The sequence below is a fragment of the Ursus maritimus genome, unplaced genomic scaffold, assembly GCF_017311325.1.
Source record: "Ursus maritimus isolate PB19 unplaced genomic scaffold, ASM1731132v1 scaffold_7, whole genome shotgun sequence".
NCBI classification, from domain to species: Eukaryota; Metazoa; Chordata; class Mammalia; order Carnivora; family Ursidae; genus Ursus; species Ursus maritimus.
The window spans coordinates 83,572,502-83,600,228 of NW_024426885.1; the positions used below are offsets into that span (position 1 = coordinate 83,572,502).

At 45.8% G+C, this 27,727-nt stretch overlaps 1 protein-coding gene across 2 annotated transcripts in view; it reads right to left on the reverse strand.

Annotated features, from left to right (window-relative positions):
- The window catches only part of ACTN2 (actinin alpha 2), a 63,049-nt gene extending 36,701 nt beyond the window's left edge, over nt 1-26,348 (reverse strand). For both annotated transcript variants that reach the window (XM_040623802.1, XM_040623803.1), the window contains exons 1-3: nt 26,223-26,348; nt 1,225-1,339; nt 193-312 (exon numbers count right to left, since the gene is read on the reverse strand). In XM_040623802.1, coding sequence (XP_040479736.1) covers nt 193-312; nt 1,225-1,339; nt 26,223-26,348 — 361 coding nt within the window. The remainder of the gene's footprint in view (nt 1-192; nt 313-1,224; nt 1,340-26,222) is intronic.
- Nucleotides 26,349-27,727: the final 1,379 nt, after the last annotated feature.

Here is a 27,727-nt window from a genome sequence, read left to right on the forward strand (position 1 = left end):
ACAAATAATCCTAGAGCCTGGTTTGCCATTCATGGTACCTTTGCTCTCATCTCTGTACCCCAGAGCCTACCGGACACCCTGACATGAAGCAAGCACCGTAAGTGGTGGGAGGGCGGTGGGAGGAGCCCGTCCAGGTGCAGGCCCACCCACCCTCCGCTGGGAGGTCAGAGCAGCAGGCGGGGTCAACCCTACCTTCAGCCCCAATGGACACCAGTTTCACGCCTTTGCTGGCTATGTAATCCAAGGCCTTGTTGACATTAGCAATTTTGTGGAACCGCATTTTTCCTCGGTCAGGTTTGGGCAGCCTTTCCCCTGTGGATGAAGAAACAACAGCGTAGACACAGAGAAAGTAATCACACAGAATTGAGATGCCAAAATTCCGAGTCCATGTTTCCGTAAACGGAAATAGTTATGTGACTGTTTCTGATGGGTCTCTGGTGTCTGTAAACCACAGTACGGGGGAACCATGAACCAAAATCACTTTCGAGACCAATGGACCAGGGTGGAGCCATATGTTTTTCAGATCTGCTGGGAGAGTCCGGTTTGGTCTACCGGCCAACTGACAAAGGAGTATAGAGAAAGGCTGGTTGGTATCCAGCTTTGGAGTTGCTGACTAGCTATTAGAGGAAGTCAGGATAGCCTGGTCCAAATCACAGCGGTGGCTGCCAGGGCTCATTGCAGACACCTGATTATAAAGATATATGGATCAGGGCAGACCTGCTATCGTTCTCCCACTCACACTTCTTCAAGGGTGATCCCTTCTCGCATCCAAAGTCTAAAACAGCCAACTGAAATTCAGGGCAAAACATAACCCCTCTGGGATCTGAGCTCATGTTTTCAGAGTTATGCCAACATGTCCTTGGCTTTCTGCATGGAACACCGTGTCTGGGAGACGCACTCGCTGGGCTTAGAGAAGAGAGGGGAGCGTGGTGGGGAGTCACATAAGTGTCACTTTTTCTTCTCTCATTTTGTTTCAAGGCGGATGGTGAAAACATTATTTTAATACGTCAATTTTAAACAGAATTTACTCCTTTTTCAGAGCAGAACAATAACTCCAGGCAGACTGCTCTTTGGAAAGGTGTTCTCTGCCAGTAATACCATGTTCTGGCCCAGCCAGGTTTGAAGGGAACTTCCAATGCAGTCATCTCTAAATAGATGCAAGCTAGAGCTTACGCACAGACGCGCGGGGTGGGGTAGGACACCTATGCAACGTCTAACACCAACCTGAGATGACTTCCAAAAGCAGCATGAGCTTAAGGCCATTCCTGAAGTCTTCCTCGATGTTCTCAATCTGGGTGCCAGCTTTCCTTAGGTGGGAATTACACCATGCAGTGAAGGTCTGCAACGAGAACAGAGCACTGCTTTCCACAGCCCTGCAGCAGTCAGCCCCCCTGCATGCAGACAACACCTGACATCCTACACGCTCTGGGGAGTCCAAGAGGCTGGAGCTCCTGGGGCCTCCTAGAGCAAGCAGACAGAATTTGGTGGAATGAATGACTTCAGGCCTGAAGTAAGATTTTAGTAGTTTCCCCTTTAGGGACCAAAAAAAAAAATCATTTATTTGATATAACAGCCTGAGGGATGTGTGACTTCAGCTTCAAAAGGTACCATGTTCACACCTATGTCTCCTACTTTGTAGGAGATTCAGACTAAATGAGAGCGTGCTCATTCCCTGCATGCAACAAAAGTAACCTTGCTTGCAGAAAGGATGAAGAAATAATGTTTAGATAATGTTCATAATATCTTCCTCTAGAGCAGAGGGTGGGCAGTATTGTGTCGTAGATAGAAGAGAGGAGGGACCCAAAACCACTAATTATCTACATCTTAGTTTATCCTGAATGCACAACAGTGGTAAGCTAGTAACTAAATCAATTAAACAAATTTGCAGTATAGTCGATCATTAAAAATAATGATGATAATAATAGAAATAATGACCTCCTCCTGGCGTATGCCAGGCCCTGGGCTAGACCCTGGATTTCAAAGACAATTAGATGCAGCCTGGCCACGGACGGGGTCAGAGTGTAGCCACGTTCACAAATCACGAAGACAATCTTCAGTGGAAAGACGGACTATATAGTAAGTGGCATCCAAAGTCATTCTGTTTGTTTTTCAAGCTGCTTTTAACTTGGTTTCCACTTGTGCACTATTTCCTGCCAAAACCATTTTAGAAGCCCTTCTGGCAGCTGCTGGCTAGGAATGCAAACCGTCCCCTCGTGTCACAACAGCTGTGGGGCTCAAGAACAAAGTGCCTGGCACGTCACTCTGGGGGTAGGCACGCAATAGGGTCTGCGTGACAGAAGAGAAGATGAACCCCAAAACATACACAGCTTCCACGCGAGCCCACAGGAAGATACTGTTTCCATAAAAACGATCTCCCTGGGTAATAAAGAAGATCTGCAAATCTGACAGTCACTTATTTCAACAAATATGCAATGGCATTAAGTTCGAGGGCAAAAAAGAGAAGGCAGGCATTTTCTTGGACTTACAATAATTCATTTTACCCTGAGAGCTTAAAGGAATAATTATTCCTCCTAAAACACCTCTAAACTTTAGTGAGCTCAAAACAGAAGAGATACTGGAAACCATATACTCTGGAACTATCCCCAGTCGGTAAGGCAACCCAGCCACGGTGGCTACTTAAGTGTAAATTTAAAAAATGAAAGGAAATTAAGAACTTGAGTTCCTCGGTTGCATATGTCACCTTTCAAGTGCTCCAAAGCCGCGTGTGGCTGGTGCACGTGGAGCTGCACGGCGCCCACACTGAGCATTCCAGCATCACCGAAAGCTCGACAGGACAGTGCTGCTCTCGATAACCACACTTTGGAGTTTGAAGCTAAGACTGTTACGAAGAATCTATCATTTATTTATTTCAACATTAAATCGATCTATTGACTTTTCAAATAGGCGATGCATTTCCCTGGCTCAACATTCAAGTGCCACAAAGAGGGGAGAAAGTGGAAAGCGTCCCTCTCTGCCTGTTCCTGGGCACCCAGTTCCGTTCCCCAGAGGGAACAAACCTTCAGTTTTGCATGTATCTCAAGGATCTTTGATGCATGTGTAAGCACACAGATGCACACACCTTTTTATTTTGTCCTTTAACCCATGTCTGACTATAGACATTGTTCTGCACCTGCATTTTTTTTTTTTTTTTTTTTTTTTTACTCAACACAACCTAGCGGTCATTCCATATCAGTACAGATCACTCCTTTTTATGGCCACATATTCCACTGTAGGGCACAAGCCATACTTTATGTCACCAGCTCCCTGTGCACGGACATTTAGGTTGTTTCCAGACAGCCACCTTTCAGTAAAACACATCCTAGGTCCCGTTTCAGCAAGCAAAATGCCTTCAAACATGTTTGGGTTTTGTTGTTTTTTTTAACTGACAATACTGAGACTAATCGTATACCTAACCTTTTGGAAAAGGTGCAAGAGAACAGGTTGTGATTGTTAAAAAATGGAATTGACAGAAAAATACAATGATATAAATTATTTATAGAGTTGCCTTTAGATTCTTCTTAAAAAGGAGCAACGACCGCTGCTGCAAATTACCTTATCTTGTTACCATGTTACCTAAGTCCCTCCATAATCAAAGTGTCAGAAACACTTCTGAATACAACCCCAAAGCCGCGAGCTTCCGGACCCCGCTATGAAACACTGGGGAAGTCTGTCTGATATCACCTCTTTATAGGTACACACACGATGAAGGTAATTTACCATAGGTAATTATTCCTTTGTGCAAATCCGGAGAATGAATCCAATCAAAAGGTCAATTTATTTCGCTAAGTCCCATGAAGTGTCCCTGTCTTTAACGAGCAGTCCTAAGAGCCAATCCAGGCGGGGACTAACCAACTTAAATGTGAAAAGGACCCCCACGGCTCTGGGATAGTAACTTTGCAAAGAGGCCAGTGCGCTCTGAAAAAGAATTTTAAGCTTAGTTAGAATGTTTCATTTTCATTCTATTTACAGTTTTAATTACCATGGCTTATAGACACTGTTCTTATGCATTTCCAGTCCTCCCGGGTTTCTGTGAAAAGCCTGCTGATTGTGGAGGAGACAAGCCATGACAGCAAGAGCAAAACCCCACACATTTACCTGAAGGCTTCTTTGTGGCTGGTCTTGCTACTCAAGAGCAACGCGCATCCTTAAAGTCCATGGGAACTAAACCTTGGAGGACTCTCGTGGCAGGGAGGCAGGTCCACATGGTTTCAGAGGCAGGCTCCTTGGGTCAAACCAGACAAACAAGCCAGATGTCCTTTCTTAAGGGAAATGGTGCTCTATGAACCAGACACGGCCACCAAGGAAAAAGGCCACAGTGTCAACCCAGGAGCTGCTCGGTCACGAGAGGTCCTCCAACCCCCTCTCCTGCTTCCTCTACCTCTCTCCTGGGGAACCATCTCATTCCCTGCTCCTCTGCACCGAGGGATAAAACCCAGTGCTTTCTGCAGCTCAAAAATAGTCCCATATAACAACCTCTCAGAGCCATACAAAGAGAACCAAGATGGGATACCACGGACCCACCCTCAGGTGTTCCTGACTTACCATGGTTGGACTGCACAGTGGTGTGAAAGCCATTCGCATTCAGTAGAGACCATACTTAGAATTTGGAATGTTTATCTTTTCCCAGGCTAAGCTGCGTGGTACAATCCTCTCCTGGGATGCTGGGTGGGGGCAGCAGCTCCTAGGCAGCCACGGGATCCCAAGGTCAACAACCAACACACTTACACCAACATTCTGCACCCGTACGCAGGCCTTTTGGTTTTCATTTTGGGTACAATATTCAATCATGAGACAGTCAAGACTTCATTATAAAACAGGCTTTGCGTTGGATGCTCTTGCCCAGCTGTAGCCTAACGTAAATGTTCTGAGCACGGTTAAGGTCGGCTGGGCTGGGCTATGACGTTCAGTAGGATCCGTGCAATGACTGTGTTTTTGACTTCACCATGGGGTTATCCAGGTATAACCCCAAGGTCAGTTAAGGAAGATGTGTATCTCCAGAAGAGAAAGGCTGATATCTGTAGTTCTTATCACCTTCCGAAGAAGCTCACGAGAAAACGAAGGGAAAGGGTGTTCAAGACACATGGAGAAAAGATGGAGAGGCAGTGGAAGGCACTGTCTCCACACATATATTCCTCAGACAACAGGAGCAAATATCAGCATCTTTTCCTAAAATGTGAGGAATCACAACGCGTGAGGCACTGGCCAGGATGGCTGGTCCTATGGGCGCAGACGGGTCTCTGGGCCCCTATAGGCCCACCTTGGCCATAGCACAAAATCTCGGCAAGCAATAGGGTGCAAAGGAGAAGGGCCCAGAGGTTAAGGCTGTGTCCCCATGGCTCACAGTATTATGTTTTCATGCAGGGAGTCTGAAGGATACTCCAACTATCCTCAGTCCCTCCTCCGTTATATTTCTGAACATAATCGAGAGGCCCCCAAAACGTTCCTCAACACCCAAAACATGGCGGTGGCAAACACCTACCAGTGGAAGGAGTTTCCCGGGAGTATCGTTAGCAAGAAGTGTTAGTCCTGTTCACCAGCAGGTGAGGCCATTCCTTCTTTCCTGAAGAACTTACTGGCAAAGTCCCTAGTCCAATAGTAAGCCTATTGTCTTTCTCAAAGTTAAATTCTACAACACTCAGCACAGCATGCTTAATGGCAAAAAAAGTACTGTCTATACTAACTTGTTGAGATACGCCTGTTACTGAATGATGTACATTTGCATTTGCTTTCTTTTTAAGTTAACTAAGCCTATAGACAGAACAGCCTACATGGTAGACTTTTCCGCGGAGAGAAGCGAGAAAAGGTCTTTTAATCAAAATGATTACTAACGGTCATTATCCACGTAACACAAGTTCATATCTCTACCTGGAAGAGATTATTACCCAGATAAAGACAAACGAAAAATCAATCTTGAGTCTGACACAGTTGTCTGAACACAAGTTCATTTCATGCTATCAGATAATTATTAATCCTTTCAGCAAGAAGTTTCTAGGCCGGGTCTGCCTCCTCTAAGATGAGGTGTTCAACTTACTATTCTATTTTCTTCAAACCAAAAATACGGCAAGACCTCTATAAATTTCCTTTTATTTTTTTTATCTGTAATAATATTTTTTTATTATGTTAGTCACCATACAGTACATCCCTGGTTTCTGATGTAAAGTTCGATGATAATCATTAGTTGCGTATAACACCCAGTGCACCATGCAATACGTGCCCTCCTTACTACCCATCACCAGCCTATCCCATTCCCCCACCCCCTCCCCTCTGAGGCCCTCAGTTTGTTTCTCAGAGTCCATAGTCTCTCATGGTTCATCCCCCCTTTCTTCTTCCCTTTCTTCTCTTACCAATCTTCCTACTTCTTATGTTCCATAAATGAGCTTTTCCTCTGATAATAATGACATAAAATACTAATTTCAGATCCCATTTCCCAAAACGGCTACTCAGAAAAGCTCGCGGGTTTTTTCTGAAAGGAAGAGAATGGGGCCTGCTGAGGGCCGGGACTTTCGGGCAGAGCGCACAGCATGAAGCTCGGGGGGTAGGAAGGCGTGAAGAAGCTCTCAGCTTTCAAGCCCACCAATTAGAACGCAGCATTGTGTGTTGGGTGCAAAACTGTCTGGGGCACCTTCAAAGTGTTCTGTGATTTTGAGATCCCCTATAGCTTGCTTTCCTCAGTGAGTGAAGGCATCAGGAGGCTCGCCGTGTGGATCCTGGCCTGCATCCCGTGGGGTGGGATGAGTGGACCCCCCGAGAGGGGGACGGTGGGGGGGAGGCCAAGCCCGGTCCAGCCTGCAGTCCTGGCTCAGAACTCAGATTCTATTTCTGACTCTGACACCATGCAATTATTTGTCCTTCAAGTCCTGACACTTTCCCACCACAGAAAAAAAGGGGGGCATAATATTTGTTATGATCAACTCTATGAAACAGTTCAAAAGGTTATCAGGAGGAGAAGAACTACAAAAGCTGGCCGGCCAGCACTACCTATCACGTTGGTTCTGAACACCCTCACGTACAGCTAGCAGAAACCACTCTGCGCTGTAAGTTGATTTTCTAAAAATGCTCCATTTATTTTTCTACTTACAATAACCACTTTAAGGGTGTATTATTTTCCACCTCATAGACTCCCAATCTGGCAAAATTCCTTCTAATCACTTTCCTGGGTTTTTTGAAATATTGGAAAAGCAAGGAGGTGGGGAGCCTCCAGACAGCTGCACCCATCTCTAAACTCTCTGGTTAAAGCCGGAGAGGAGGTCAGAGTGGTTCCTCTGAACTAAGTGTGATTTCCGCTTTCGTGTTTAAAAAGGAGACACTGCCCTCACCAAGAGCAGGGAGCCCACTGCAGAGACAGCAGCAATTCCTGCCCCACGCGGCTGGCAGAACTTTCTTGTCCACTACAAAGCTTCACAATCCCCTCAGCCGAGAGACCCCGGTCTACACGCCAGGTGAGGACACGCACTGTGTGGTCCATACAATGAGGCCATAGCAGCATGGCCTTAAATTTAAATATTCAGACACGTAACCGTGTTGTAAAACCTTTAAGGAAGTTCTCTGGACCCAGAAGTCACTCACGGTGATGACGGGTCAGCCTCATCATCTGATCTGGAAAAAATTCCAAACCTTCAAGCTTGCCAAGTGCCCAGGGGAACTTTCGACTACTCACGCGACATTTTAAAAATTCAACCAGAGAGAGAAGTCCGTAAGCATGAAAGTGTCAGGGTCCTGCATGTGTTACGACAATTACAAGACGTCTTGGAAGTCCATCTGGAGCCCCGCGTTCTCCTGAGTTGCGTAACCAGGCATCTAACTACATGGTGGGCAGCCCTTTTGTTCTCTGCCCACAAATCTCTGCTGAGTCGCCAAGCTCCTGCTAGGTCGCACAGCAGGTGACCGCTCAGCTTAGCACCCCCTGAAACACAGCGGCCCTCAAGTCTGACTCCTGGCTCTGTGACCCACTGAGTGTCTGGTGTGGGCAAGTCAGCCTCTCTCGCCTGCGACTTGTTGTTTCCCCAGGGAGTGCGCCGTGCACCTCCGTCAACGAGTTGACCGTGAATAGATGAAGGAAAGAGAATGCGAACTACTTCGCAAATACAGATGCGACAGAAACACAAAAGAACAGCAGTCGGTGGTGGCAATTCAAAGGAACCTGAGGTGCTCCGGGGTTTAAATTAAAAGGGAATTAAACCATGGCACAGAAAAAAATAGAGAGCCGACAGTCACGACTGAAGGCTACTTGAGCACGAGAGATATTCCACCTCTGAAAACTAAGCACCGACATGCTGTTGCCCTGCACATTTCATAAACTGTTGCTCTGTTCAGACAGAAAAAGGAGAGAAGAAGGTCTGGGATCCACGAATCCAGAAAGATGCCAGGTCTTCGTCTGTCTGTCCTGATTTCCCCCAAGTACTCACACCACTGTTCAGAGAACAAAGAGCATCATAAGCATTTCTTAACTTCAAGAAACAAGGTGTTCAAAGCATTAGTTTTCGCCCATGGCAGCAAATATATTTTGTCCCCACGTTTTTTAAAAAACTTATTTCCACAAGACCATAAATATAAAGGGCTTGAATCAGGACTTGGTTCAGAATACACTAAGTATAGAGAGCCTCAAAACTAACTCTTGTAAAAAAAGCAAATCCCAGTACATTCCACTGCAAATGGCAGGCCCACAACTGGTTTCTCAGGCGCTCACAGGCCTGAAAGCGTACATATTATGAGTCGAAAAAACAAAATGACCACAGCAGCCTCTGATCCTGTCTTGCTCACCTTTCTGTCACCAGCAGGCATACCTGTGTCCACACACAGAGATCTCGTACCCATTCAAAGCCTCGATACTTTCAACGGTGACAGTTTCAGTCATAAATAAACCACAATACTGCTTTTTTTAAAAAGATTTTATTTGTTTGTTTGTTTATTTATTTGAGAGAGAGAGAGATTGAGAGAGGCAGGGGTGGAGGAGAGGGAGACGGACAAGCAGACTCCGTTCGGTGCACACAGCCAGACTCGGGGCTCGATCCCTCGGTCCTGACATCATGACCTGAGCTGAAATCAAGAGTCAGACGCTTAACCGACTGCGTCACCCAGGAGCCCCTAAAATACTGCTTTTCACTTGAGTTCCAGGGATTCTCAGAAGTACAAATTTAATTACTCCGAGACAAAGTAAGAGGGGAAAAAAAGAGGCAGCCTTCTGCCATTGATTCACGCCCAACAAGTTCTGCCAGCATGCGGGGCTCGGGGTCTCTTTCCACCCAAAGCTAGGGTACCTAACAATCTCAAATTGTGGGGCAGGAGAGCCCAGGAACAACTCAACGGGAGCTGCCACCGTCAGAGTCCTGTAAGGACTCGGTAGGAGGGTGGGAAACAGTGCTGTCAGAAACACCTGCCGCGTGACACCACCTGCCAACCCTAAAAATGCTGGTGTCAGTGACACAGACGTAAGCAGGGGTCTTCGCCTTGTGCTCCACACAGTGCCCAGAACACAGTGGCGCTCAGCACCTCTTTGTTGCATAGGAACTGATGTGTCAGACTTTCTGGGGCAGAGCAAAAAAGATAGCAATCAGATTTTTTTTTTGAAAATATAAAAAAGATTGAGGAGCTTAAAATCTGTATCTGCTAAAAAAAAAATCTGTATCTGCTCAAGTTCCAGGTTTTTAAAAATTATTATCATGTCAAACTCAACTACAGAATCCTTAAATGTTAAAAGAGACTCTGTAATCTTGCCAAAAAAAAAAAAAAAACCCTTGTGAAAAATAAAAGACAACCTCACAGCTGAGGGCATCTAAGAATAGAATCAGGCTAATGGATGATTCTTTAAGTGGGTAGGTTAGAGATGGCTCTCCCAGCACTTGAAGAGTTCTCTCCGTGTCTGGTTCTCATCAGGAATTCTGAACCCTGAGTTTCAGGCGTCAGTCACCAGGCTCCTAAGACTGACTACCGTTCAGGTCCTGGGCTGTTAAGAATACATAAAGAAAGGCGCTAAAAGCTCTGAGGCTCCTAACAGGAGAAAAAACAAACGCTTTTCAGGTTTTTGAACAAAGCCAAATCCAGTGCAGACTGATTCCGGCTTGAGGTATGGCCTCCCTGGTACGTGGAATGTCCTACGTAACTTCCAGAAAGGACGGGACAATTGAGGTCAGGGAATTAGGAAAGGTGTCACGACCGTTAGTAAGGCTACTTTATATCGGGAGTCTGGGCTTCAGTGGGAAACCTGCTCACTGTGTACGGCACGCCTTCTAGGCTATTCCAAAACTTGTAAGTCGTAAAGGAGAGCACTGCAAGGAACTCTTGCCTAGAGATTGCATTCTGTTCAGCACAGGGACAGTCCTGCCTCCAGAGGGACATTCATTTTGCTCTTCCTAATCTATAAATGTGCCTATTCTTTGGATTTTTTAAAACTGCTTATAACTCCTCTCCAGTTTTTCCTTGGCTGGTGAGTTAAATAACATCTTTAGCATGGGTTCATTTTTTATATTTGTGAGAGTCATGATTTTTACCTGTATGTAAGAACTGTCTTTTAATACCTTAGGGCCTTTTCTCTAAAGGGAGGTCAACATTCGAATGTGCTGACGTCGTCCTTATTCCCACCTAAATGTTACTGATTTCAGTGAAGACAAACAGTAACCGATGCTCGGGAATGGTACGTGGAACTAACCAAAGTCTATCGTCTGCTGGTCTTAAGTTACAGCCTGCTTCCCCCGTCCTGTGAAAGTGACAACTGTCTTAAGTCTCGGCTTACTGGATTCCTCTTCTATGTCAAAGCCTCCATTTAAAGTCGAATGCGTGTCCCCATGTTCCCTCTTACATGAATCACCATAAATGATCTTGGATTTGGGCTGAATTATTTAGCACTTTTCTCTGTTTCATAAAGATCTTACATTTATCGAGAAGCTAAAGTATTTCCATCTGTTAATTTCCTCCCTGCTCAAGAAAATTTCCCACAAACATTTTTATCACCACTTACAGGAGTTCTTATTACCCACACTCCTGAATCTGACTTCTCAGCTGCAATTACTCATCTCTTCGTCTCTACTGTGGGCAAGGCACGTGAGACAACACAGCGAGGACATCGAACACTTCTCTGAGCCCCTGATTCTCAGTGTTACCAGCCACTCAAACTACCACTACTTTCATTCCAAGGGGTGTTTTAAAACTCCTGAAACAGGGGCGCCTGGGTGGCTCGGTCAGTTGGACGTCTGACTCTTGGTGGCCGCTCCCGTCATGATCTCATGGGTCGGGTCGTGGGATGGAGCCAAGGGGCTCTGCGCTCAGCGGGGAGTCTGCTTAAAGCTTCTCCCCCTCAGTCCCTCCCCCCACCCGTGCTGCTCTCTCTCTCAAATAAATGGATGAATCTTTAAAAAAATTCTCGAAACAAAATTTTTATATAGAAATTTGTAAGGCTTATTTTAAAAACCTTTTATTTAAAAAAAGTTCTAGCATCCTCTCTTCTAAAGGACACTTCGCAAATGACCTTGATGAAACTCCCCATTTTAACTGTTATATGGAAAAAAGAGCAGGTTAGAAATATGTAGGTTCTTCCCAAACGACTTCAGGGCTGGAAGCGTATGTTAAACTAACCAAATCAAATATCTTCAGAATCAAAGTCTCAGTCATTTTTGTTCTAAAAGGTTTAAAAAAAAAAAAGTGCTAAGCTCAAAGAGCCCCATGAAAGCTCGGGGCGCTTGGTCCTCCAAGCTCAGAGCAATCTGCAGGCCATGAGCCTGACGTACCACAGGCTGGGAGCTCTGTGCGGTCACACCTGCCTCCCCCAGGCTGGCACAAGCCACGTGGAGAATTCCTTTGAGGACTTTCTGGTAAGCAAGCATTGCAGGCTCCCAACAAACAGCCCTACATACGACTGATCCTGAGCTATGCTTCCCAAAATAACTTGTTCCCTTGGAGCCTGGGTAGTTCTGAGCAAGATGTGGCTCTGTGACAGGGCAGACCCAACTGTTGCTAGGTTTTAGGCAACAGCAACGTTGATTATTCTCTTCTTGAGGAGAAAGTCAAGCTTTTCTTTAGAAAAGCAAACTGATGTTTCCCTCCTCGGCCCATCCCGGCAACCGGGGAAGCAGCTTGTACGACACAGACAGCAAAATAAATATTCTTTAATTCAAGTTCACCATACCGTTACTATTTTCAGGGACCCAAATAAATGGCTGCCTACACAGAGGGATTAAAGCATTCATGTAGAACGAAACAGATCCCTGTACTACACCACACTCTCTGCACTGCTTTTTGGACCAGAGCACGGTTCTAAATCAGGAATAGCCCCTGCCAGGTACGTCTACAGGGTTCCTCTCCATATGGCAAAACTGGTTCACAGAAGGGGTAAAAACAGGGAAGCTGGGCATTCCCAAAGTTCCTGCTCACTCCACATGGGAGGAAGCCGGGCTGAGATTTCCTCCTCCACAAAGTTCTTCCCTAGGCCTCGTGCTGAGTGGAGAGCAGTCACAAAGATATAGAATGAAGTCTTCGTGTCCTGAGACAACTCAGATAATTACATATTATAGTATAAAATGAATAAACGTATGCTTCCATACTATAGTAGACAATATGGCCAGATGTTAACACAAGACTTCTATGGATTGTGACTTTTAACATTTTCTTATCCATATTTTCCGTAAGGAATGTGTATGACGGATGTAAAATGTATCTTAAAAAAGTAACTCGGGAAAGTCTATACAATTTGTTAGTCTAAATTCTTTGGTCTTCGTGGTTATCTGTAATTATGTTAGCCAGTTTTACTTCATTAATCCAACACATTTCTCCCTGAAAAAAGAAAAACTACTTAAATTGTATATAATTAAGCAACCCTAGATTTCTGAAGTTAATCAATGAAGTGCTGCTTAGGGATCTTTTGAAGTTTCACATTAAAATCCCGATTTCGACATCGCATTTCAAAACCCTAATGGAGAAGGTACACACTGTCCAAGTTCCAGGACCGCAGAAGAGAAGTCCTCTGGAGTCCGTAATATCCAGTTACCCAGATACCAGTGACGGCAATAGAACCCACTGTCACACACCAGGTATTTCTGACAGGCTTTTTCCTGCTTCCTTACCAAGTCCTTAAAGGACTCCGACCGTGACGGCCCCACCTGTGTCTGAGTATAGAAACAAGGGCAATCTTTACAGTAAACATGAATTTATCGCACAGTAAATATATTTATCACCATTTCACTCCAGATTTTCAAGGGTCTGAACACACACACGGAAAAAAAAAAATATATATATATATATACACACACACACACACACACACACACTTAAACTGCCTGAAGAACAAAGCCAGAGATTTGACTTTGGTGACTGGTCCATGTATTTAAATAACGTTAACCCTTCATTTTTCAGACATGCAAAATAAGCGTGCTTGAAGCACAGCACATGTTAATATCAAACCATCTGAAGGAGAAGTCTATACAGTACTTATAAAGCCATATAGATAGCACATCACATACCAAAAGCATATGGCAGCATGCATTTCAGAGGGGAACCTGGCCCACCCACGGGGTTGGTGGCCCCATGTCCCTCCACACACAGGGCTCACTCCCACAGCTCCCTGCAAGCTTGGTCTTCTAAAGGATTTGTGAATTAAGAGATTCAGAAATTACTAACTGGACTCTGGTATTTAAATCTGCCAAAGTATAAGAAATCTCACTTCACCAATATCTGCATTTTTTAAAGTTCAGAAATAGGCAAGTACTTTGAGAAAAGGAATTACTATCCTATATATAAATTATTTGGGTCTCAACATTATTTTACCATTCTCTGAGCTCAACATGGGTATGTCCTCAGAACAGAGTAATCACAGAGTTAGTGTCTAAACTGGACTACTTCTGCGAGTAGAAGGAGACACGGTTTCTTTTTTCTTTTTTTTAAGGTTTTATTTATTTATTTAACAGAGATAGAGACAGCCAGCGAGAGAGGGAACACAAGCAGGGGGAGTGGGAGAGGAAGAAACAGGCTCATAGCGGAGGAGCCTGATGTGGGGCTCGAACCCAGAACCCCGGGATCACGCCCTGAGCCGAAGGCAGACGCTTAACCGCTGTGCCACCCAGGCGCCCCAGAGACAGTTTCTAATTTCCAGCCACAACTGGGACCACCCTGGGCCAGCCTGGACGCACGGTCACCACCTCTCACCCCACCTCCTCATATCCTTTCACAAAGAACAGAGGTCCTGAGAAATGAACAACACAGTGCACACCTTAAATCTACATAATGTTGTATGACAATTATATCTCAATAAAGCTGGGGGGAATATAAAATAAACAAAAGAATTTTTGCAAGGAATGAGATGGCCTGGAGCTGCAGCGTGCATGTGGCCCCCCACCACTTCCAGGGCTACCCTAGAAATGCACACATGTAAGCAGGCAGGGGCCCGATCTGTGTCTAAATAAAATCCCCGGAAGCAGTCTTGGCAAGACCGCCCCTAAAAATAACCTTTCCCCAAGAACCCTTTAAATGTCTGTTCTCTCCTTCCTCCGGCTGTACTCTGGGGGTGGTGGAGGAAACGAAGATGTACGAGTATCAAATTCAGCATCCTCAGACATTTTTCCCACCTCCTGTCTCAAATCCAAGCTCTCCCTCCAAAGCAGTAACAGCAGTGGTCATAGGAATGGAGAGAGAACTAGACCAATAACCCCGAAAGAGGTTATAGGGTCATTTTATCAGATCAGTTTGCAGCAGGAGGAGAGAGATACCCTATCAGTACTGACTTTATAATGGGCACGAAGTCCCAGCAGTGAACCATTCACGTTTTCACAGGATGTGAAGGGGCTTTGCCTCTGCCCAAAGCGTTTCGCACACTTCATCCTGTGCTTCATCCTGATTTCTTCCAAAATTGTGGAAAAACTGTGTTTTTCCTCTTAGAAGTGGACACCCCTGGTGGCTACTCCACGATGTACGCACGTATCAAAACATTCTGTACGCTTGAAATAGATACAACTTATTATTTGTCAATTACACCTCGCTAAACCTGGGGCAGGAGCGAATCGGACATTCCCTGTCCATGAAACTTGGGTTTTCCTTGGCCAGCTGGGTTCCGAAGGATTCACTGTGTTCTATATTCTCTCGGCTCCTGGGTTACGTCTGAAACTTTCCGTCATAGGAAGTTAAAGAAAAGAAAAGCGGGAATTTTTTTAAAGTAGAGAGAGTCCTTGGTACTGCCGCGTCAGTGTTTAGGCTGAATCTCTGTGACCCCAAACCTCAGAGAACGCTGCTGTCCGCTAACACATCACGGCTGCAGGAGGCGAACTCTAACCTGTGCTCTTGCCTCCTGGAGTCTCATTTGCTGCTTCCCACAGAGAGTTGACTCAAGGACGCAGGCACCCTAACTCTGGCTTCTTTTGGAGCTGGGTCACCCAGACCAGCAGTTAATCCCAAAGGTACGCCCCTAATGGCACGTCCTACTCAACTCCGTTGAGACGTTTAGTTAGCTTTTCCTGCGGTCCCTTTTCTCCTCCCTTGGCATTTCTGTTGAGCACACCAACTGCTACAGCCTGACCTACAGAAAACCTCCGACTTGGGTTCTCTCATGTCATCGGATGCCCCCAGTGTACCATTTAGGAACGAAAAACGCACACGCACGTACTCTCCCACAAAGGCAGCTGGTGAGGGTAAGTGAGAAATTAGGAACACTGAATCCTGCGCTTCTGCTCCGAGTTGTAGGTTCTAAGTCTGAGCAGAAAACAACGACTAAAACCAGAAAATGTTTAGTAGTGAAAAGCACGGCCTTCAGGGTTAAGGAACATGGCTCCAAAATTCAGCTCTGCCACTTGTGGGCCAGAGGACGCAATAGAATATGAGCCCCCCCACATTTATGAAGTTCCCCTTGAGAGAGAGCCCCATCTTTGTAGTGTAGAATTCTGTGCCAGCTACCCTTCCCCGCCCTCAACGAGACAAATTCCTTAACCTCCCCGGCTAAAAAAGGAGGATAATACTACTCAGCTCTCAAGACTTGTTGTGAAGAGTGAATAAAACAGCATCTATGCTTAAAACAGTGCCTGGTAATTCTCAATAAATAGCTGCTCTGCCCCATCACAGTGAATAGTTTGGGATGCTAAGAATAACATGCCAAACCCCCTCCCCCTCTTTTTCTTAATCCGCTAGCAAAAATTCACTTAGTAAAATATCACTTTTACTGTCCTGTTGGAATTTTTTTCATTTTGGTGTTATACCGAAGTTTTTTAAGTATCCTTCTGTTTTAGAATTTAACAAAAGAGATCAAAATATGCAATAAAATAATCAGCCACCTCCTGTTTAATAAAATTCCAATAACAGAACAGAAATTATAGTTTGCAAGATATAAAACGCATGGTTTGCATTTTTCCAACTAATGCCTCTCTCCCCCACATCACAGCCCAAGCTCACTCTCACCCTTGCCTCCCCTCAAAAATGTGTTTGTCTCAAAACAGAAAAATATTACCCTCTGTGGGAATCTCTCGACTGATTACAATTCTGTGTATGTCTTCTATCATTTCCATGACTGATGCTCTCCAACACCCAAAATACCAATCATTTTTTCTAAAAACCTTAAAACAAAACATCTAAATGAGGGCAATAATTTGTTTCATTTCCTTAATTTTATAAATAAAATAGGGAAAAAAAGGAAACCTATCTTGGAATTAAATTCTACACTTAGGGTACAATGAAACAAATTCTGTTCTCAGTAACCCTTACGAATTTTCCATATTGTCTTCCTCAAAAAAGTCTATCACTGGCCATTTCAACTGCAGAAGGGTTTTATGCCCCAGACCTGAGCACACCACCATAAATAATTTCTCGCAGCTTTTCACTGCCTTTGAAAGCATGACTTATCGCATCGGCTGAGAGATAGCCCATTCCCCGGAGCCAAATCCCTGGGTTTCTCTTCCAGCAGCTACACCACTTCAAATGCGAGATTCAGACTGGCAAAGCTCCAGTGGAATTCCAAGGTGAGATTTCTGCAGGAAGAAAATCAAAGACATCTCAACACATCGGGTGCTCCCAAGTTGCCTGAGGCACGCACATCTTCACACAGAGAAGCAATGCATCCGTGCGCAGGTAATACCACTGCTTCCTGAGAAGTCCTGTCCTGTTAGACCTTCTTCCACGCTCCCCTCCCCATAGTTTCAACTGCGTAGGAGCAGACAGCTTCTATGCCTGAACCTCCAGCTCGACCTTTCTTCTTGGTATTTCCATTGCATATCAAGCCCTCAATCCAAACCTCACATTTTTAACTAGTACAAAACCCAACGACCCCCTTCCTTTCCTAAATGAACACCAAAGGCGTTACAGATAAGGCTAGCAATGATCAGAATTCAGTTGTATGGTTTGGCTCTCTCACTGGTATTGGTCAAGGATCTCAAACATAGTGGGACATAGAATAGCATAGTTTTATTGGGTTGAACGTAAGAAACCACAATTTTTGGAGATAAAAATGGCCAATGTCGAGAGTTTCACATGGTTCAATGTAATATAAAACTCCTCAAAATTCTAATAAAGACCACGGACATTACCTAACTTCTAAATGATTATTATTTTCACATCCTATTTGACTATCATGAAATAAAGACTCCTTCCTTACGACTCTAAAAGATGGGACTTCTTGATTTGCCAATCTCAATATAACTGTCTACCTAAGACTCAATCACAGGTTCATACTAAATACAGTTCTCATTTCCCCCAAACAACCTCATGTTCACCTACTTGTCCATTTGGTCCTCACAATCACTAAAAAAGGAGAGTTTTTTTTCCCAAGATTGCATGTCTTTTAGTGAAAAGGTTGTCACAGATACTACTACTAAGAATCTATTTTCAATGTATAATTATTCGTAGGGATTATAACTAACACCTTTACCTCCTTGCAAAAACAAAGCAAGACAACTCAGAGTCATGCTAACTTCTTAGTCTTGGACTTGGCACTCAGGTTGACTCCTTTCCAGGAACACACACACTTTCCAAATTACCCATGTCTATTCTTTATTTTTAATTCTACTACTGTGAAGTGCAGCATGTTTTCCAAAAAAAAAAAAAAAAAACTGTTTTGCCATATTTTGTATACAAAAACCACACATTTAATAATAATTTTTATTATGTCACGTTAGTCACCATACACTACATCATTAGTTTTTGATGTCGTGTTCCATGATTCATTGTTTGCGTATAACACCCAGTGCACCATGCAACACATGCCCTCCTTACTACCCATCACCAGCCTATCCCATTCTCCCACCCCCTCCCCTCTGAAGCCCTCAGTTTGTTTCCCAGAGTTCACAGTCTCTCATGGTTCATTCCCCCTTCTGATTACCCCCCCTTCATTCTTCCCTTCCTTCTCCTAGCAATCTTCCTGCTATTTCTTATGTTCCATAAATGAGTGAAACCATATGATAGTTGTCTTTCTCTGCTTGACTTATTTCACTTAGCATTATCTCCTCCAGTGCCGTCCATGTTGCTGCAAATGTTGTGAAATCATTCTTTCTGATGGCTGAGTAATATTTCATTGTATATATGGACCACATCTTCTTAATCCAGTCATCTGTTGAAGGGCATCTCGGCTCCTTCCACAATTTAGCTATTGCGGACAGTGCTGCTATGAACACTGGGGTGCATATGGCCCTTGTCTTCACTACCTTTGTATCTTTGGGGTAAATACCCAGTAGTGCAATGGCTGGGTCACAGGGTAGCTCAATTTCTAACTTTTTAAGGGAACTCCACACTGAAAAATCACAATTTAAATTTATACTTCTGTGAATCATTAATATAATTTTTCTTTATTAAGCAGTTAAAGATTTTTAATCTGGGAAAAAAACAGTCATTTCAAATCAAACTTAGGTGACCAGAAATTTTGTTCATTAATATGCTGACATATTATAATTTAAATAAATCTGCATGTATGAATTTTTAATTCCAAAAATCTCAAAATTCCAATTTTTTTTTAAATTAAGCAGCTTGTCTTTGAAGGCTCACTTTTAGAATAACAATTAAGTCAGATAACTCCATTCATTTTGAGGACTTGAGAAAAACACTTCAAGAAAACATTTTTGGAAAACCACTACAGAACAAGCATGAATTGGAGTTTATACTTATGTAGCTCAAGGAGTTACAAAGACTGTAAAAAAAAAAAAAAGTTTCTTAATTATTACCTTTAAAATTTTTAATTGTACTAAATGCTTTTCAGAAACAGGACTCATAATATTGTCATTCCACAAATGAGTAGAGTCTAGGCTCAATGCTGGGCCCAGGGAACAGAGAAGANCGTCTGCTCCTAGTCCTCGAAGAGGGACCATGACAGCACCAGGTGACCTATGTTCTAGAAGGCTCCTGGAGGAGAGACTCCAGAATGGACGGAGGAGGTCGAGGCTGGGTATAAGGCAAAGAGGTGAGTCAAACATGGTGAGGGCCACTCTGTGGGTTGGACCTTGAACCTGTTGGGGGGAAAATGGAATAGCAAACAGAGGCTAGCTCAGACCTGGCCTCACAGACCACTGCAGGAGCTTGAACTCTCTTCTGAAGGCAATAAAGAACCACAGAGGGCCTTTAAGCAGGAAATACCATGACCAGCCTTGTGTGCCATAAAGATCACTCCTGCCTGCATCACGGAGGAAAGCCTGAAGAGAAGCATGAACCACAGAAGGGGGACAAAGCAGGAGGCCACCATCCTAATCCAGGCAGGAAACACGGAAACTCTGAAGACCTTAAAGCACATAACGGGAGGAAGGGGCAGGGTCCAGAGGACTTTAGCAGTGGGCTCCACCAGAGTTGGGACAGAGGGAGGCACCAAGGATAACTCCCAAGATCCTACTTGGGTGCCAGGGAGGAAGATGTTTCCATCTATCGAGACAGCAAACCACGCGGGAGGAGCATTTTGGAAATACCCTCTCCTTTCCTTCGCCAGCCTAGTGGAATTGAGGGGCCCTCCTCCAAGCTTTGCACTGACCTTCCTGTCTCTTGAACCAGGCTATATGCTCCTTAAGGCTTAAGGTGGTGTCAAATCCATTCTCTACCCCCGGCCCCTAGTAGGCCCATAATAAATGTCAAACGAATAAAAGAATGAATGACCATGCCTGTGCCCCATTTATATCTTGCTCTTCAGTAGGGTTGCTGCTCAAAACACCTTGTGGTTTCTGGCATGGAAAACTGTGCGGAGGAGGAGGGGTGTGTGTGCCCCCCGCATGCCTGCCTGTGCTCAGATACCTTGTTTGTATAAAAAGTGTTCCTCAGACTCTGTTAGAAAGACCAATTCCTTGCACTCAAGATTCTCCTGCCTTTGGAATTTGTCTAGCACGGCAGTTAGCAAACGTTCCCCCTAATCTTTGCTTTCTGTTCTTTCTGGAAGAATTAGTACCGTTCCCAGGGAAACAGCGGTACAATTCTGACTGTCCTCCAACGTATTCCGTACCAACTCCTCTGCTCATCACGGCGGCTCCCCCTCCCACGCGGGTCCTGCGCCTTTTCCGTAGGTGTCTCCCTGCAGCAACTGACTGCAGCGCGTGCTCACAGCGTTCTGAAGCCGCGTTAACTATGCTTCCCTGCTAAGACTTGGATTCGTCCTCCCACACTCTTGGAGAATCTTCTTTGGAGTTCAAGTTTGTTCTGCGGTGAACTTGGCTGAAGGGGGAGGCACGCTCCAAGACCTCTCCCAGCGCCTTGGGGAGGGTCCGAAGACAAAGAGTGACTTTTCTGGCTCACGACAGGACCCGTGCATCTGTGATCATCTACAGCAAACCAAGTGCATTGAGAACAATAGTCCCTACGGGGGCAGAGGTTGCTTCGGGCTCCTACCAGATTCTGCCTTTCCACACCTACCCACCAACATCCTTCCCTGGACATTGAAGCCTCCTTGGAGCTCCAGCCCTCCCTTCCAGCAGTGGCCACAGGGACACACCGCCCTCCCCTCCGCCCTGGAGCGCGCCCCCCTGCGCTGGATGACATATCCCATAAATGCATCACTTTCTCTCTCCCCGCGGGTAAAGAGACTCTCCTCATCACTTTGCTCCTTTCTCGTCAACCCCACCGTCTTGAGTTTCTAGTCCAGGAGCTCTCACGGTAGGATCACGTCCACTTAACTGGACTGATTCAGCAGCCTGCCGTGGAACAGCACGGGGCCATCTAATACTTTTACAATCCCTCCTGACCAATCTCAAATTGATGCCTTCCTCACCATTGCGCCTACCAGCCCCTGGTTCTAATCCTCACCACTCTGCCCAGTGGGTCCTATCTTGGGCTCCTGCCCGGGTCTCCCAGCCTCAGGTCCCAGGCATCCAATTCGTTCTGCAGTCTGCTTCTTTCAGCACGGCCCTCTGGAGCTCCAACACCTGCAGGGCTCCACCCTCACCCCCATCCCCTAAACCTGGCTGCTCTCCCTTCTCTCTGCATCCCAATCTGCACCATGCGCTTCAGCGCAGCCTCTCCCCTCCTCATGCTCCCTCAAGCGCATCACAAGCAGCAGACATCTCCAAGAACACAGAGCTGGGCGTCCTAGCCCGGCCACCTTGGCTACTTCCTCCCTTTAGACTCTCCCTCTCTGAGCTTGTCCCCTCAGCCCTTTATCAGACAGTGGTGAGGGGGGCCTGAGAAAGAAAGGGGGTGAGGGTGCTTTCACAGCACTAAAGGGTGACATAAACACTTATTATGGTGACATCCCACTTATCACCCTCCCCCCGAAACACAACAGTCTCTTCACTCCATTTTTCCAGCCAGGAATACAACTTTCCTCTCCTCTCTACTCACATTAAGGTCTGGCCTGAGTTCTACTAGCTCACAAGCTACTTCCTCATTGTTCTCACCCCCGATAGCTTTCCCAATTTGACTTATAACTTCTGTTCTTTACACAACAAGCACCTGGCACTTAATATTAAGCCATGTATTATTCTAAGTGTTCAAGTGTGCAAATCCTCTCTTTACAAGGACCTCAGGATGATGGGAAGTTAGTGTTTGAACGGACACGGAGTTTCAGTTTGAGGCAATGGAAAAGTTGAGAAGAAGGATGGTGGTGATCGCACGATATTGTGAATATATTAGTGTCACTGAATCGTACGCCTAAGAATGGTTAGAATGGAAAATTTTACGTGATGTATATGTTACCACACACACGAAACAACACAGCAAAGTCACTAAGGAACAAACTCGTGCTCCATCATCCCTCCCCGGTCCAGGTGTGGAGATGACTACTATTTCCCCAGCTAATAAAAATAGTTGCTGCACAAGGATAACATCTGAACATTTAGAGTGTATGGAGCCCTCCCAAATAAATGAGTTTAACCATTTGATCCTGGAAAACACGATGCGGTGAGAAAGGTACCACTGTCTTTCCTTTCTACATAAACGGACCCTCGAAGCTTTAGTGACTCGACCATGGTTAGAGAGTACCAGGGAGTGCTGAGATTCCTCTGGGTTTCACGAATCTGAACAAGTTCACGCGCTCTTCCAAAACTATTCACCTTGTGGAAACACGTAGTGCTTTTTCTCCCAGAGAAAACTCACACAATGACAGATGTCATGGCGCAGGGGAGAAGAGACTTCACTCTGCACCCTTCATCAGCAGCTGCTGTCCACAGAACACGGGAAGGGGCGACCCTCAGGCTCCCCGGCTCTCTGTTTGACCTGGACCTATGGGCAGCTGCTCCCACACATGCCCTTGCACGCTGCCTGACCCCACTCGGCGACAGTTTAGCCTGGGTGACAGGATGAACGGGAGGTACTCTGAGGTGAATGGTGAATCGGTCCATCCCAATGATGGCTAGGCAGAACTTGACTTTCTCCAGGAATGGTTAAAACCAGTGAGAACTCCAAATGGGGACTAAACGAACCACTCTCTTATTCTCCCAACAACGGGTAAAAAAGTGTATCGATCATCTAGCCATATACAAATTAAGGATGTAAGGACCCTTTATGTCTCAAAACACACAGTCATTTCCTTAAAAGGCCTGTGCTAGCCTCCCAGAGCAGGGAAGGACAGCGCCCCGTGCCCACAGAGATAGCTCACATACTCAGCATTGCTGTTCCGACAAGTCACCTCCTGATTAGGCTTCAGCTGAACTGAAGCTTGAATGTTTCCTCGGTTCCAAGAGGAGCTTGCTTCTAAATACCAAAGTTCTAGAAGTTTCAAAAGTCCACTGAAGACAGCCTAATTTACATGAACATAAATATCCCTACCCCTGTTGACTAAACACCTCTGAAAGACAAGGGGAGCACTTTGAAACACCTGTACATACTTATGCTAAGTTCAATGTCTTCTGAATTGCCTCCTTTTGGAAAAAGCACTACACTTCCTCAAGAAACTGAAAACTGGAGTTACCAGATGACTCAGAAATTTCATTTCTGAGTATGAAATCAAAAAAATTGAAAGCAGGGTCATGAAAAGGTATTTGTACACCCATACTTACACCAACATTATTCACAATAGACAAAAGCAACCCAAGTGTCCATGTACGGATAAAGAGATAAACAAAATGTGGTACGTACACACGGTGGAGTATCACTCAGCCTTAAAACGGAAGGGAATTCGGACCCAGGCTATACATGGATGGACCTTGAAAACATTATGCTAAGTGAAGTAAGCCAGACACAAAAGGACAAATACTGTAGGATTTCACTTATATGAAGTCCCTAGAGGAGTCAAATTCACAGAGACAGAAAGTAGCATGGTGGTTGCCAGGGCCTGGGGAGAGGGGAGAATATAAAGTTACTCTTTAATGGGTATACAGAGTTTAGTTGTGCAAGATGAAAAGAGTTCTGGAGATTGTTTGCATAACACAGCAACGTGCATGTACTTAACGCCAATGAACTACACACCTAAAAATGGTTAAGATGGTAAATCTTTTGTTACATGTATTTTACCAAAATTTTAAAAATCATCATCAAAGAAAAAAAAAGCACTATACTTCCACTAAGTCTTTCTGTAGCAAGGAATTCCACACCAGAGAGCAAGGATTACCCCAGCCTATGAGACTCTCTGAACTGTGGATATAATTAGGCACCACATCCATTAAAACGCTACAGACGTCATCATGTGTTACCAGCATCTGTTGACAGATCTCATACCCAGCATATCACTGAAATGGAGTGTGGAGAAGGTAGCCCACAATAGAAACAATGGTATTTTATCCTTGTCCTGTTCCAACAGTTTGTCTCATAGGACATAAATAGAGGCCATGGCTCTTACCCTGAACTCACAGTTCAATATGATTTTATTGACTTGAGTAAGTTCTATACCAAAAGCAGACATAGAGTATCTTCCAGATCTGTTCGGATCTAGATCAGATCTAATGCAGTGGGTTTTTTCCCCCAAGCATCTACAACACTCCATCTATCCAAAGGGGGAGAAAAATAAATTCTCACTTTAAGCTTTCTACCACTCTTTTGAACTGGGATTGGGAAGTATATGCACTTTTTAATAATACATGTCAAGTGCTATACTATTACAATAATATATTCACACAGGGATTCCAAAACTAAAAAAAAAAAAAATTACAATGATGCAATTCTATCCAAAAATACTGTGAATACGTTAAAAAGATAAGACAGGAGATGTATGTCATTGTGGCTTTTGGAAACTGCATTAGCTCCATCCTGCTATTGTATTGTAAGAAAAAACAAAAACAACAGGAACCATTGTGATTAGACTATTATCCTAGAAATGATGAGCAGACTACCTGTCCAATCTCTTAGCTATTTTACTGTTTCTCCTAAGAAAAAAAGGCAACCTTTGAAACTAAGACTTAGGAGTTTAAAAAAAAAGTGGACAATGTAATAATCAAAACTGTGGGAAAACCTTTTAAAGAAAAACACTCATGCTGAATCAAGTTAGAGTCACTTTTTAACTTCTTGCTGACTGATAATGCGAGTCCAGATGACACATTAATAATTCTCAGGCCATGTGTTTCTCTCACAACGTCATTTAAAAAACTGTAGAAGGCTTGAAATGTTGTTTTTCTTTATGGACTCAACTTCTATTTATCACTTCCATTCTCTTGTTTCAAGAAGGTGAGGATGGTGGAAGTCTTAGGAAAGGAAGGCGGAGAGGGAAATGTAGCCAAATTAGGGTTTTAAAATAATAATAGTAAATGGTATTTGACCACAGAGAGTAGACAACAAAAAAGAAATCCCAATACGAAAATAATGCGCCGTGACTGGAGAATTACCCAACTAGGGAGAGACCCTCCCAGCTAACGCTGTTCATTGGGAGAGAAGGATGGGATGCATGTGTTGCTCACAGTCACACACTAATTTACCACGTCGCACAGCACACTTGCTCACAGGGGCAGCCACACAGAGCACTTGCCAGGCACGCATTATGGTCAACAGAGGTTAGCCACTTAAAAGTGGGCCTTAGCAGGGAAATCTACTTTGCCCCACCCCCAGAAAAAGAGGGGGGAACGTGTAGGGCATTTTGCTTTTGTCCTGCCACTGTCATCATAAAGTTGGGTTAGCAGGTCTGTGTTGGCATGTCTGACTCTGCCCGGTCAAACAGGAGGTGGGATTTAGCCTCCTGGGGAGCATTCCCCACTTGTTCTAGCCAAGGGGATCAAGAAGAAACCGTGAAATAGTGGAATGTTCCACTGGGCCCCCAGACAGTGCCAACCAAGAAGGGCAGGGAGCTTTCGGAGCTGGCGGACTCCCTCGTCCCTGGGTGCTTACCTCAAGGAACCATAAATAGAGTGTGAAATAATTATTACTTTATTTGTGAGTGTCTGGTGTTCACACAGAGTGTGGTGAACAGAGAGTGGGGTTCCCTTAGGAGCTCCAACATTTAAGAAGTGATCTGCAGTTCCCCTTTGGGCAGCCCTGTGGAAATCCGAACGGCACTGATGTTCACCTGACGTCTTTCATTTGGGGAGACACAGGCTAGGGGCAAATGAGCACGGTGGGCAAGTCAAGTCTAGCTCCTGTGGCCAAGGTCACAGACTCAGGGGGTCAGGGGAGGCCCTGAGACTCTCCCACACTCTGCTCTAAGGTTGATTAGAGCAGAAACACACGCACGGAGCACTGGTCCTCTTTCCACATCTGTCGTTCTGTGGCTCTTACGTGACTTCCACGCGCGCACACACGCACCCTCGCGCGCGCGCACACACTGGACGCCCGGTTGCGTGCCTGTCCCCGGACGTGCTCTCCTTCCCACCGGGGCACCCGGGCTACGCGGACACAGGACAGCACAACACCTCCACCGCGCGCTCTCGGCCCGCCCGCGGGCGGGCCGGGACACACAGACACCGGGCCGAGCCCGCAGACGGCGGGCACGGACCCTTGCTGACCTTCCTCTGCTGCTTCTCCCAGGCCGGGTCGAGGAGCAGGTCGCGGTCCCACTCCTCCTCCTGGATCATGTACTCGTCATCCTCGTAGACGTAGTTGTACTGCACGCCGGGCTCTATCTGGTTCATGGCGCTCGGGGGGCCGGGGCTGCGGCGGGGCGCGAGGGGCTCGGACAGACGGACCGGCGGGCGGAGACGCGGCGGGGCTCGCGGAGCTCGGCGGAGGCGCAGCGGCGGACTGGCGGGCGCGGGGTGACCTTCGCGCGGCTCCTCTCGGGGCGGCACGCCTAGACGCTGGGTCGCGGGCGAAGCACCAGCTCGGGCTGCGAGCGGCTGCCGCGCCGCTTAATACCCGCGCCGCCGGTCACGTGGCCGCCGGGCCGCGCCCCCGCCCCGCCCTCCGCGCGCCCCCGCCCCAGCCGCGGCGAGCACGTGCGGGCGGGCCGGGGCGCCGGGCGGCTGTGGGAGTCCCCACTCGCGCCGCCGCAGCAAACCTCTCTGGTCGCGAGCTGAGCCCGCTTACACCCGCCCACGCCGCCCACTTGCCCCTCTGGCTCGCCGTGGCCTCGGCTTGCCGGCGCCTGGGGCGGTTACGGGGGTGGGGGGAACCGGTGTGCGCGGGCCAGGGGAGGCCTCCACCTCCAACGCGTATCGTTTGCATATTCGCGTTTTCCACATATTTCCAGAACTGTCATGCACCTACACCCCTGGAAAGTAAAGTTTAAAAGCTACAGAATCCCTTCTTCTTCTCCTCTCCCTCACCTGGGGAAATCAAGGCAACAGACTTGGATCAGCCATATTAAAATGTCAGGAACCAAAGCAAAGGCGGGAAGTGTCAGCTCTCAGCTGCCGGTCATAAATTTAAAAGAGCCGACAATGGTGGACAGGCAGCCGGCCTCATGTCACACGTCCATCCCGCCAGACCGTGTTGTACAGAAGCATTTTCATCCCCGTGGCTCTGCTCAGCGGCTCCCTGTCAGTTACGCCTGGAAGGAACCGAAGCCTGGTCCTTAAGGACCAGTGGGGTGAAATCTTTTCATCACATTGTTTATTAAACACGTACTGTAATCCATACACTGTTAGTCACCGGGCATCCAGAGGCAAACTGATAGGCAAAAGCGCGTGCCTTCTGAAGTTTGAGTCCAAACTGAATAAAAGTTGCCTACAGATGCTATGCAACTTTCACGGTTCAAGAGCTTTCAATTTGTTGACGTGTTTCAAGCTGAAACTATGCCTGGATTTATCATTGTTCCTTAGAATTTTCACATCACTTAGTTTTATTGTTTTGAGCTTTTTGCAAAAAGACGTTGACAAATTAGCATATATGCTACATTCACATTTTGAAAAACATACTAGAACATGAACTCCACGAAAGCAGGGATTTCGTCTTGTTCATAGCTGTAACCCCCAGTAACTAGAAGGCTGTCTACTACATAGTAGGTGCTCGAGTATTTGTTGAAGGAATAAGCCCTCTGGAAATAGTGATTGAGCTCATTTGCCTGGATTAA